The 13,131-nt window shown below is 41.2% G+C and overlaps 1 protein-coding gene across 13 annotated transcripts in view; it reads left to right on the top strand.

The window, feature by feature from the left end:
- Window positions 1-13,131, top strand: part of Mllt10 (MLLT10 histone lysine methyltransferase DOT1L cofactor) — a 270,901-nt gene that overhangs the window by 28,663 nt on the left and 229,107 nt on the right. For 10 of the 13 annotated variants that reach the window (XM_045134579.1, XM_045134577.1, XM_045134584.1 and 7 more), the window contains exon 3: window positions 654-733. In XM_045134579.1, coding sequence (XP_044990514.1) covers window positions 654-733 — 80 coding nt within the window. Of the gene's footprint in view, window positions 1-653; window positions 734-12,589; window positions 12,766-13,131 lie in introns of those variants that run through there. The other 3 variants (XM_045134588.1, XM_045134587.1, XM_045134589.1) reach the window with 2 other exon arrangements.

Genomic DNA, 13,131 nt, shown 5'->3' with positions numbered 1-13,131 from the left:
GGTCAGCTCGGGCTAGAGTGAAACCCTACCTTGAACCTCCTCCCCCCACCTCCCTCCAAATATTTGCAAGCAGCAAGAGCAAGAGTGAGAGTGAGTATGGGCACAGCAGGGCTCTTCTTGTAAACCAACTCCTGATGCATGTGCTACTTTGTGCATCTTGCTTTACATGGGTACTGGGGAGTTGAACCTGGGATGTCAGACTTTGTCAACAAGAGCCTTTAACTGCTGAGCAATCTCTCCAGCCTGAAGTTTTAAAGTTTATTATAATATTATAAGCTTGCTTTTTAAAAAATCGATTAAATATTGTTATTTATTTGCAAGCATAGAGAAAACTATAGAGAGAGGACATGGGTGCTCCAGGGCCTCTTGCCCCACAAACAAGCTCAAGATGCATGTGCCTCTGTGTATCTGGCTTTATGTGGGTACTGGAAAATCAAACCCAGGCTATCAGGTCAGCTGAGACATCTCTCCAACCTATAAGTTTACTTTTTAGTTAAATGGCTATATGTGGTAAATAACATAAAATACTTTGGTTTCTTATAAAATAAGTAGTTGAATAGTTTGAAAGGTAGTTTAATAGGGTTTATAAGGGTTATTGGCTTTTCCATAAATCCTTAAATTTAAACATTTTAAAATATTTTGTTTCCCAACAGCGTGCTATGGCATTGTTCAAGTACCCACTGGGCCATGGTTTTGCAGGAAATGTGAATCTCAGGAGAGAGCAGCCAGAGTGGTAAGGACTGTTTATCAAAAATTATTAAATTATTTAAGTAGTTTAGGATGTCAGATATTAACTTGGAGTTTTAAACTGATTTGTAAAATCTGAAATACGTATCTGTTTCTGGATACTTTGAAAACAGAGATGCAATCAGGTAACTCAGGGTTTTGAGCATGCTAGACAAGCTATATTCCCCCACTCTGTATTTAGGCTAATTAACTAGAGCCTGAAGTGCTTTGAAGGTTATATTGTGTAATTATATTTCAAATATAATGGCAATAGAAACAGGAAAGTGTATCAATATTTCTGCTAGGTTTTATTTAATGGGAAAAATATCTAAACATTTTAGCTACTATCATTCTTTTCATTATGTCTGTATTATGTAGTTTAATTTGTAACATTCCCAATTTTCCGATGTTCAGTCTTTGACAGAACAACAAAAAATTCTTCTGTTTTTACTTCAATAACTACCTTTTTTTCTGAGCACTTTGGTAAAATGCTTGTAAGAATGAGGTGATATAGACAGGTGTGTAAAGGAGGCTGAGGTTGGAATATCACCCTGAGTTCAAGATGAGCCCGGGCCTGTAGACCGAGTTTCCGGTAACCCGGGATACAGTCAGACTCTTCCTGGAAAAACAAACCTAAACAAAGCAAATAAACAAAAAGAACAAGATGATGAATAAGGTATTTATATTGGGGAGCCTGCTTTATTTCAGTTTAAATTGGTGGGATGTGTAGGGTCATTTAAGGTTTTATAGAGGAGGGGCAGTCTTTTTTAAATTCCTGTAGTGTACAATTTATAAAGCAAAATTTCATCCTGAGCTAATCAATTATTTTATTTAATTATCCTATTAAATCCCTGAGGTAGTTTTCATTTTATGGGTAAGGACACCATAGTTTTAAGAGAAATATGTATCTGGAATTGGAATGTGGCCATTTGTTAAGCTCTCAACTACCTTGTTCTATTGCTTCCTATTCAGAAAAGTGAACATACCTCAACTCTTAATTCCTTCTCATTATTGTAGGTGCATTGGGATAAAGTGTCACGTGTTTCTTTGTGTCTGATTTTATGTGGGTGCTGGGGAGGATTGAACTTTGTCCAGTAGGCTTTGTAAGCATATGCCTTTAACAGTGGAGCCATCTCCCCAGACTCCCATTTTTGGCCAGGGGAGGGTTAGGGAAGTAGGGTCTTACTCTAGCCTAGGCTGGCCTTGAGCTCCTGGCAGTACTTCTACCTCAGTCCTCCTCATTGCTGGGATTAAAAACGTGAGCCATGAAGAGGCTTAGTTTGGTTTTTAAGACAAACTCTAAACAAGCCATTGTTTTTTCAGAAAAAAATGCTTAAATTGCATTATTTACCTCAAACAAATATGTATATTTTCTGATATTTAAAAAATATTTTATTGATTTATTTATTTGAGAGAGAGAGAGAGAGAGAGAGAGAGAGAGGGAACGAGAGAATGGGTACACCAGGGGCTCTAGCCACTGCAGATGAACTCCAAACACATGTTCCATCTTGTACATCTGGCTTATGTGGTTACATCTGGCTTATGTGGATACATCTGGTTTATGTGGGTACTGGGGAGTTGAACCTGGGTCCTTAGGCTTCACAGGTAAGCACAGTAACTGCTAAGCCATCTCTCCAGTCCTTGTTTTTTTGAGGTATGTATGGTCTCACTGTATCACTCTAGCCTAGGTTGACCTGGAACTAACTTTATAGTTCCAGACTGGCCTCAAAAATCACAGTGATCCTCCTACCTCTGTCTCGCAAGTGTTGGAGAGTGGGATTAAAGGCGTGCTACCACTACACCTGGCTGTAGTTTTGCTTAATGAAGATATGTAAGAAAAAAATCCCTATAGGGGCTGGGAATATGGCTCAGGAGTTAAAGGCATGAACTTACAAAGCCTGTTGGTCCAAGGTCAAATTCCTTTGCCATCCACATAAGCCAGACATCTAAAGTGGTGCAAGTGTCTGGTGTTTGTTTTCAGTGGCAAGAGGGCCTGCCCTGCATGTGTGCAAGTGCATACACATGTGCAAATAAGAAAATAAAAATTAAAAAAACACTGTTGGTCTGGGAAAATGGCTCAGCAGTTAAAGGCATTTCCTTACAAAGCCTGGTAACCTAATTTCCAATACCCTTGTAAAACCACATTCACAAAGTGGTACATGTATCTGAAATTTGTTTACACTTGCAAGAGGCCCTGTCATGCCCTGTCTCTCTCTCGTGAGAAAGTGATCTCTGCTTCCAAATAAATAAAAATATTTAAAAAAATCAGTAAAATTATATGACTTATGTACTTGAATATTTGTTTAATTCTGTTATGTTAGTTTACATTTATTGTTTGCAGTTCTGAGCAGATAGAATTATAAATATCTGTGTAGTCCTACCTAGGATGAACAAAATCAGTTCTTCATTACTTGAAGTAGCCTGGACAATATTGAGACCCTGCAGGAGACAGCTCCACAATGCTGGGACGAACATTCAACCAAACACTTTATGGGATAAAGGGATTTATTTAAAATTTACAGATCCAGGGGAAGTTCCATCTGTGGCAGAAGAGGCTGGCTTGTATTCATAAATCCAAGCAGAGAGAGAGGGAGAGAGAGAGACACCACCACCAGCCAGGAAACACCAAAAAATTCAAGCAGGAGCTGGCTGTGGTGGCACATGCCTTTAATCCCAGCCCTCGGGAGGTAGAGGTAGGAGGATCACCATGAGTTCAAGGCCACCTGAGACTACATAGTGAATTCCAGGTCAGCCTGAGCCAGAGTGAGACCCTACTTTGAACCCCCCCCCCCAAAAAAAAATAAGCAGGTTCCTCAGAGCTCACACTGCTTCCTTATACCTTTGGGCTGCAATTCAGGTCTGCTGTCTGTGACACCTCTTCCAGCCAGGAGGTTGGAGATCCAAGTTACAAGTTTAATTTTAACACCTAAGTCAATGTGGAACATACATTCAAACTACTACAGCCACAGCCTCAAACATCCTCCCTAAAGAAAAGAATAAATTAAAAAACTAAATTGAAATCCCTGTTTTATTCTCCATAGTCTTAAGTTAACCTTTATCCTTTTTAAAAATTTTTTTGTTTATTTTTATTTATTTATGTGAGAGCGACAGAGAAAAAGGCAGGGGCGGGGAAGAGAGTTAGAGAGAGAGAGGGAAAGGGAGAGAAAGAGGGAGGGGGGAACAAATGGGCATGCCAGGGCCTCCAGCCACCACAAACGAACTCCAGATGTGTGCGCCCCCTTGTGCATCTGGCTAACATGGGTCCTGCGGGAATCCTTAGGCTTCACAGGCAGGCGCTTAACTGTTAAGCCATCTCTCCAGCCCTAACCTTTAACTTTTTAATTTTTTTTCCTTTTAGGTAGGGTCTCACTCTAGCTCAGGCTGACCTGGAATTAACTCTGTAGTCTCAGGGTGGCCTTGAATTCATGGCAATCCTCCTACCTCTGCATCCCAAGTGCTGGTATTAAAGGCATGCGCCACCACGCCTGGCCTAACCTTTATCTTTTTATTGTCTTTTGGGCCCATCTGTGTTTAAATAGTTATACTGTATACATATAAATTTGTGAGTGGTGTTATGTGTATTGCTTTGTATTGTTTTATACTTATACTATCCCATGCATTAACTTTATTTTACCTACTTTGAAATGCTGGGAACTGAACCCAGCACCTTGAACTTCCTAGGCAAGTCCTTTACAACTCACCTATACCTAACTCTGTCGATACTGGCCTTGAACTTGTGACCCCAAATGATCCTCCTGAGTAGCAGGCACTATAGGTGCAGTCACTGTATTCCCTGCTTAATAATTATTTTTCTTTTAGTGCTGGGGTTTGTACCTGGGCTATACCCAGGCCACAGTTTCCTTCATTTTGTAGATTTATAATAGTGTGTGTTTTCAGAGTCAGTATATTAAGATTATGTTAGGCTTTTGATATTTCAGTATTTCCATTATTTGGCTACCTTGTTCTAGTTTGAATTTTGAGATAGCTGTTTTGCATGTATGTATGTTTGTATGTATTCGTATGTGCAGTATGTAGAAGCCAAAGGTCAACTAAACCAAGAGCTTACCAGTTCTGCTAGGCTGGCTGGCCAGTGAATCCCAGGGATCTTCTAGTTTATGCTTCCCAAGATTTGGGATTACAGGCTCATACCACCATGCCCACATTTTTTTAAGGTTTCTTTTAAAAATTTTATTAAACACACTTTTTTTATTAACAACTTCCATGATTGTAAACAATATCCCATGCTAATGCCTTCCCTCCCCCAATTTCCCCTTTGAAACTCCATTCTGCATAATATCCCATCTCCCTCTCAGTCAGTCTCTCTCTTATTTTGATGTCATGTTCTTTTCCTCCTATTATGATAGTCTTGTGTAGGTGGTGTCAGGCACTGTGAGGTCATGGATATCCAGGCCATTTTGTGTCTGGGGGAGCCCATTGTAAGGAGTACTACCCTTCCTTTGGCTCTTACATTCCTTTTGCCATCTCTTCTACAATGGTCCCTGAACCTTGGAAGGTGTGATGGATTTATTCCAGTGCTGAGCACTCCTGTCATTTCTTCCCAGCACCATGATGCCTTCTGAGTCATCCCAAGGTCACTGCCATCTGAAAAGAGAAGGTTCTCAACCAAAAGTGAGAGTAGCATCAATATATGGGTAGGAACATTAAGAGAAGTGCTTACTGGGCAGTTTGATGAGCACAGTGTATACACTTAGCCAGACAGCAGCACACGTTACACCCCTGGAGCTCATGACTGCCTCTGTTTTAGGTTTCAATATCAGGGATGTATTCCCTCCCATGGAGCGGGCCTCCAGTCCTATTAGAGGGCTGTCAGTTTCCACCATGACAGACATGCCACTATTGCACCCGTTGGCTCATTTGTCCTGGCTGGCCAAATAAAGGCTTGCAGTGTCCACTGTTGAGTATCTTCACTGGTGGTATCTCTTTTTTCCCATTGAACTGCATGCAGAATGGTTTCTTCCAGCTTTTCAGTTAGTCTACATGGAGGAAGTTATCAGCTCAGCTCCAGCAGGATTTCTCAGTGACCTTGCAGCCTAAGTATGTGGAGTCTTCAGCAATAGGGTCTTAACCATGTATTCCTGGTGGGAAACCAAGGGCTTTGTCAATGGCCTATAACATTTTGGGGGCATCAAGGACCTCCCTGGCCTAAAACTCACTGGAAGGTATCCCAATTCTGGCACTGAAAATTTTCTTTCTTTCTTTTCACAATTTTTATTAACATTTTCTATAATTATAAAAAATATCCCATGGTAATACCTCCCCCCCCCCCGCACTTTCCCCTTTGAAATTCCATTCTTTATCGTATTACCTCCCCATCTTAATCATTGTACTTACATATATACAATACCAACCTATTAAGTACCCTCCTCCCTTCCTTTCTCTTCCCTTTATATCTCCTTTTTAACTTACTGGCCTCTGCTACTAAGTATTTTCATTCTCACACAGAAGCACAATCATCTGTATTTAGGATCCACATATGAGGAAGAACATGTGGCGCTTGGCTTTCTGGGCCTGGGTTGCCTCACTTAGTATAATCCTTTCCAGATCCATCCATTTTTCTGCAAATTTCATAACTTCATTTTTCTTTACCGCTGAGTAGAACTCCATTGTATAAATGTGCCACTTCTTCATTATCCACTCATCAGTTGAGGGACATCTAGGCTGGTTCCATTTCCCAGCTATTATAAATTGAGCAGCAATAAACATGGTTGAACACGTACTTCTAAGGAAATGAGATGAGTCCTTAGGATATATGCCTAGGAGAAAATTTTCTAGTAACAATCTACGGCTCCTGCGTGTTCCATTGTCCAAAAAAGTAGGTTTCCATATGATTTATTTATAACCTCTTAGATTTTTGATTAGCCTTCCCTTCACCTTTCCTTTATTCAATCTCTCCCCTGATCTCACTTGGGCCTTTTCACCCCTGTTAATTTATTCTTCTACTTACATATATACAGTACCATCCTATTAAGTACCCCCTCCCTTACTTTCTCTTCCCTTTATATATCTTTTCTAGCTTACTACCTTTGCTACTGAGTTTTGTTCTTACTTACACAAGAAGTTCAATCATCTGTAGCTGGGATCCACATATGAGAGAGAACATGTAATGCTAGGCTTTCTGGGCCTGGGTTACCTCACTTCGTATAATCCTTTCCAGATCCATCCATTTTCCTACCATTCCCAAATTTTATGTGAGTGCTGGGATTAAACTCAGGTCCTCATGCTTGAATGGCAGATGCTTTACTCACCAAGCTCTCTTTCCACCCCAGAAGAGCTGTGTTTCTTTGAAGATTTGATTTTTTTTTTTTTTTTTCTTTTTTGAGGTAAGGTCTGACCTGGAATGGACTTTGTATTCTCAGTGTGGCCTCAAACTCATGGTGACCCTCTACCTCTGCCTCCCAAGTGCTTTGATTAAAGGTGTACACCAACCATGCCCAGCTTGAAGATTTTTTTTTTTTTTTTTTTTTTTTTGTGGTTTTTTTGAGGTATGGTCTTGCTCTAGCCCAGGCTGGCCTGGAACTTACTGTGTAGTCTCAGGGTGACTTTGAACTCAAAACATTCCTCCTGCCTTTGCCTCCCAAGTGCTGGTATCACAGGCATGCTTTACCATGCCTAGCATCTAAGATTTTATTATTCTAATTTGTCTTTTGGGGTCTGTTTGTTCTAATAGACAACTTATCGACAATCCATGCTGTTTAATGTTTGTCTTTTGTTTGTTTGTTTGTGTTTTGAGGAAGGGTCTCACTCTAGCCCAAGCTGACCTTGAATTCACTAGATAGTCTCAGGGTGGCCTTGAACTCAACGGCAGTCCTGATACCTCTGCCTCCCAAGTGCTGGGTTTAAAAGTGTGTAACACCCTGCTTGGCTTTTTTTTTTTTAAAAATTCTGCATATTCAGTGTCTTTCTATTTTAGAATATCTTCTAGGGTTGGGGAGATGTTCGTGGTTATAGGTATTTGCTTGCAAAGCCTGCCAGCTTGGGTTCAAGTCCACAATACCCTTGTAAAGCAAGATGCAAAAAGTGGCACAAGTATATGGTGAGTGTTTACAGTGGTAAAGGACCCTGGCATATCGATATATACTCATGTGCAAATAGATATTTTCCAGAAAGTGGGTGAAATAGTCATTCTGCAGCCCAAGCTGACCTGGCACTCACATTGTCCATCGTCCTAGCCCCCAAGACGGATTATATTTTTTTGAAGATGTTCTTAGGCTTTGCAGGCAATTTTAAAAATATTTCATTTACTTAATTGAGAGGGGGGAGGAAGGGAGATGGGCAGATGGAGAATGGGTGTGCCACTGCAAATGAACTACAGGTGCATGTGCTTCTTTGTGCATCTGGCTTACATGTGGGTCATGGGGAATTGAACTGAGGTCCTTTGGCTTTACAGGCAAGTGCCTTAACCACTAAGCCATCCTTCCAGCCACTCTCCCTTTTTTGTTGTTCATTTTTTTTTTCCAAATTTTTTATTTATTTATTTGAGAGCAACAGACACAGAGAGAAAGACAGATAGAGGGAGAGAGAGAATGGGCACGCCAGGGCTTCCAGCCTCTGCAAACAAACTCCAGACGCGTGCGCCCCTTTGTGCATCTGGCTAACGTGGGACCTGGGGAACCGAGCCTCGAACCGGGGTCCTTAGGCTTCACAGGCAAGCGCTTAACCGCTAAGCCATCTCTCCAGCCGTGGTTTTTTTTTGGAGGTAGGATTTCACTCTATGTAGTGTCACGCTGGTCTTGAATTCATGATGATTCTCCTCTCTCTGCCTCCTGAGAGCTAGGATTAAAGGCATGTGCCACCACAATCAGCTCTTTTTTTAAAAAAATATTTTATTTATTTATTGGATAGCAAGAGACAGACGGTGCGGGGGGGGGCAGGAGGGGCAGGCAGAGAGAGAGATATAATGGTGCCATCAGGGCCTCCAGCCACTTCAAATGAACTCCAGATGCATGCACCTTGAACCTGGGTCCTTAGCCTTCACAGGCAAGCGCTTAACCTCTAAGCCATCTCTCCAGCCCTGTTTTTTTTCTTGTTTTTTTTTTTTTTGAGGTAGGGACTCACTCTAGCTCAGGCAGATCTGGAATTCATTCTGTAGCCTCAGGATGGCCACGAAGTGATGATCCTCTTAACTCCCCCCCCCCCCCCCCCAGTGCTGGGATTAAAGGTGTGCGCCACCACGCCCGGCTGTGTTTTGGTTTTTGTTGAGATAAGGTTTCATGCTAGCCCAGGCTGACCAGGAATTCACTATGTAGTCCCAGGGTGGCCTGGAACTCAAGGCAATCCTACCTCTGCCTCCCTAGTGCTGGGATTAAAGGTGTGCACTACCATGTCCTGCAGCTTCTGTAGCATTAAAAAAATTGTTCATTTGTTTATGTATTTATTTATATATTATGTATTATGATGCTGTACCACAACTCCCAGCCTGTGAAATTTGTTTGGTTGATTTTGGTTTTTTTGAGGTAGGGTTTTACTCTAGCTCAGGCTGACCTAGAATCCACTATGTAGTCTCAGGGTGATCTGGAACTCATGGTGATCCTTCTACCTCTGCCTCCCCAGTCTTGGGATTAAAGCCTTATGTTACCATGCCCACATTTTTCTTTTTCTTTTTCTTTTATTTTATTTCTTTTCTTTTTTTTTTTTTTAAATTAATTTGGATCTTGGACCTTCTGAGTTGATCTTAAGTTTTCTGTATTTTTTGTTGAACCTTTTTTTGAATCTTTATGTTGTACTTAGGAAGTAATTCACTCTCTTTTTCAACCGTTCCTATTATTTTTGGGTCTGTGTGTGTTGTAGCTGGTGTGTACAGGTCAGGGACAATCTTGGTTGTTGGTCCTTACCTTCTACCTTATTTGAGGTAGGGTCTCATTTTTTTTAACTTAATATATTTTTTTTTATTGACAACTTCCATATAGGGTCTCAGTGTTCACCACTGTCAGACTAGCTGGCCTACATGCTTCCTGGAGATTCTCTTGTCTGCTTTCCATCTTGTTGTAGGCATGATGGGATTATAGACACTCAGTTGTTAAAGCATTTGCTATACAAGCAAGAGTACCTGAGTTTGGATCCCCAGAACTCCTTCCCCTCTTCTCCCTGCCCCCCCCCCCGAAGATTTTTGCATGCTAATTACATATTCTACCACTGAGCTACACTTTTTTCTCCTGTGAAGTCATTTAGTACTTGTCTTTCTCATTGCTGGCTTCCAACTTTTGTAGCTACTTGTGCTTTTTTGTATTTGTGATTTTAGGTCCTTTAATCTGAACTATTGCCATTTCATATATTTGAGGAGAGGTGTGCATGTTATATGGATGTGTGCAGATATGCCATGCCCCAAGTGCATGCATATAAAGACCAAAGGAAGATGTTGGGTAAGGGTTGGAGGGAGAGATGGCTTAGCAGTTAAGTGCTTGCCTGTGAAGCCTAAGGACCCCAGTTCAAGACTCAATTCCCTAGGACCCATGTTAGCCAGATGCACAAGGGGGTGCACGTGTCTGGAGTTCGTTTGCAGTGGCTGGAGGCCCTGGCGCACCCATTCTCTCTCTCAATCTGCCTCTTTCTCTGTCACTTTCAGGTAAATAAAAATAAACAAAAATATAAAAAAAAAGATGTTGGGTAACCTTATGATTCTCCTGTGTTATTTCCTTGAGGCAGTCATTAAAAAAAGTAATTTTAGGGCTGGAGAGATGGCTTAGTGGTTAAGTACTTGCCTGTGAAGCCTAAGGACCCCAGTTCAAGGCTCAATTCCCCAGGTCCCCCACGTTAGCCAGATGCACAAGGGGGCGCACGCGTCTGGAGTTCGTTTGCAGTGGCTGGAAGCCTTGGCGTGCCCATTCTCTCTCTCTCCCTCTATCTGTCTTCTCTCTGTGTCTGTCGCTCTCAAATAAATAAATGAAAAATGAATAAAAACATATTAAAAAAAAGTAATTTTAAGGTGGGCGTGGTGGCGCACACCTTTAATCCCAGCACTCGGGAGGCTGAGGTAGGAGCTTCGCCATGTGTTTGAGGCCATGTTGAGACTACATAGTGAATTCCAGGTCAGTTAGAGCTAGAGTGAGACCCTACTTTGAACCCCCCCCCCAAAAAAAGTCTGGCAGAGTTTTTTTTTTTGAGACAGGGTTTTACTCTAGGTTTTGAACTTGGTCTGTAGCCCAGGATAGCCTTGAATTTACAGTGAAATTCCTACCTCAGTCTCTCAAGTTCTACAGGTTCTAGGTTCACAGAAATGGGCGTCAACTTCTGGCCTGAGATAGTTTGTATCAATTGCTTTCTGCTGTTATTGTCATATTTTAATTTAATTTTACTATACTGTTTTATTTTAAAATATATTTTTATTTTACTTATTTGCAAGCAGAAAGAGATAGAGAGAAGAGATACTTACAGAATGGGTACACCAGGGCTCCAGCCTCTTCAAAGGAACTACTGATGGGTGCACTACTTTGTGCATCTGGCTTTATGTAGGTACTGGGGAATCAAACCCTGGTCCTTACTTTGCAGGCAAGTGCCATAACCACTGAGCCATTTCTCCAGCCCTACTCTTTTATTTTTATTTGAGGCAGGAATTTGCTATATATAGTCTAGGCAGGTCTTTAACTTGTGATCTTCTTTCCTAATCTGCCTGAGTTCTGAGGTTAGAGGCACATGGCACCACTTCTGGCTTTTTCTGAAGTCTGTCTGTATTGGCTACTCATGATTGCTTCTATCTTTATTCTGTGTATTCTAGTTATTTGATTTTATTTACTCAGTTCACAAATGATCTTCCTATTGGCTAACACTTTTACATGTTTGTCCTTTATCTTGTCCTCTACATCGGCAAACTTACTGGAGTAATAAAACCATAGTTCATATCTTCACTTACTTACCTGTCTGTTGTATTTTCTTAGTCCTGCTCAATGATTGAGTGATGGCTACTTGTTACTATAAATGATACGTAGCTTTTGCTGTTAATAGTTTTGTCACGGGCATAGTACCTTTTGTCTTTTGTTGACCATTAAATAAGATCCATTATAAGTTCTTTGGTGGTTTAATATAAAGAATATCACATGCCTGGGGATCTGGCATATTTCCTCTTTTTTTTTTTTTTTTCTTCCCTGAGGTAGGGTTTTACTCCAGCTTAGGCTGACCTGGAATTCACTATGTGGTCTCACGGTGGCCTTGAACTCCTGGTGATCCTCCTACCTCTGACTCCTGAGTGCTGGGATTAAAGGCATGCACCCCTACACCTGGCCCCCCCCCTTTTTTTTGCTAGATATATGAAAAAGTTTCTGATTTTCTTTTTTATACATTTTATTTGAGAGAGAGAGAAAGAGAGAGAGAGAAAGAAAGGGCATGCCACGACTTCTAGTCACTGCAAACGAATTCCAGATGCATGCTTCCCCTTGTGCATCTGGCATATGTGGGTGCTGGGTAATTGAACCTGGGTCCTCTGGCTTTGCACACAAAGGTCTTAACCGCTAAACCTTCTCTCCAGCCCCTGATTTTCTTTTTTGTCGTATCACAGTCCAGAATCAAATCTGGTCTTTAGTTACATCTAGTTACATAAGTAATAATTATTATCATTATTTATTTGTTTTGTTTTTGTGAGGTAGGGTCTTGCTATAATTAGTTTCACTCTGGCCTCAAACTCACAGTGATCCTCCTACCTCAGCCTCCTGAGTGATGGGTTAAAGGCATGTGCCACCACACCTGGCCTACATCAGTTACTTTAATCTCATTTTTAATATATTTGTTTTCTCTTCTTCCTTCCATTGGGTTTAGAACTTTACCTCTTATCTCTGTTTCTTTGCATGTTGATTTCATTCTCTCATACTGCAGACTTTCTACCACATGAGGCTGGAACCATGACTGCTGGCACCTTTGGCTTTCATCTTCCCAGCCCTTCCTACCAGGAGAAGGGCCTTTCTTGAAGAATCCTGAGAAAATGACTCTGATTGACCTGTCTCGGATCATGTAACCACCAGCTCTCTGGCTGAAGTGGGGAGGGTACTATGAATGGCAACACTCAGTAGAACTACATAGTTGGAGTCAGGGGTAAGAGCAGTTTCCATAATGCAGGGGTGGGAAGCGATTCTTTTTGAAGAAGGCGGCTTATCAAGCAGATGGAACAATAGATGTTTATCATGCTGGCTTTTAATTCTCAATTTTCTGTTTTGTCTTTTTAAAAAATTGTTATTATATAGGTTCTTTATTATTTACTGCCCCAAAACTTTTCCTAAACATTTTAGATAAAGAGTCATGTGTGGTGGTGCACACATTTGATCCCAGCACTTGGAAGCAAAGGTAGGAGGATTGCCATGAGTTTGTGGCTATCCTAGGACTTAATTCCAGGTCAGCCTGAGCTAGAGTGAGACCGTACCTGGAAAAACAAGGAAACAAACAAAATTTTAGGTACAAATA

The sequence above is a fragment of the Jaculus jaculus genome, chromosome 15 (assembly GCF_020740685.1).
Source record: "Jaculus jaculus isolate mJacJac1 chromosome 15, mJacJac1.mat.Y.cur, whole genome shotgun sequence".
In the NCBI taxonomy this organism is placed as follows: domain Eukaryota; kingdom Metazoa; phylum Chordata; class Mammalia; order Rodentia; family Dipodidae; genus Jaculus; species Jaculus jaculus.
Note: the sequence above shows the minus strand (reverse complement) of the source record. Positions and strands in the feature narration are given on the sequence as shown.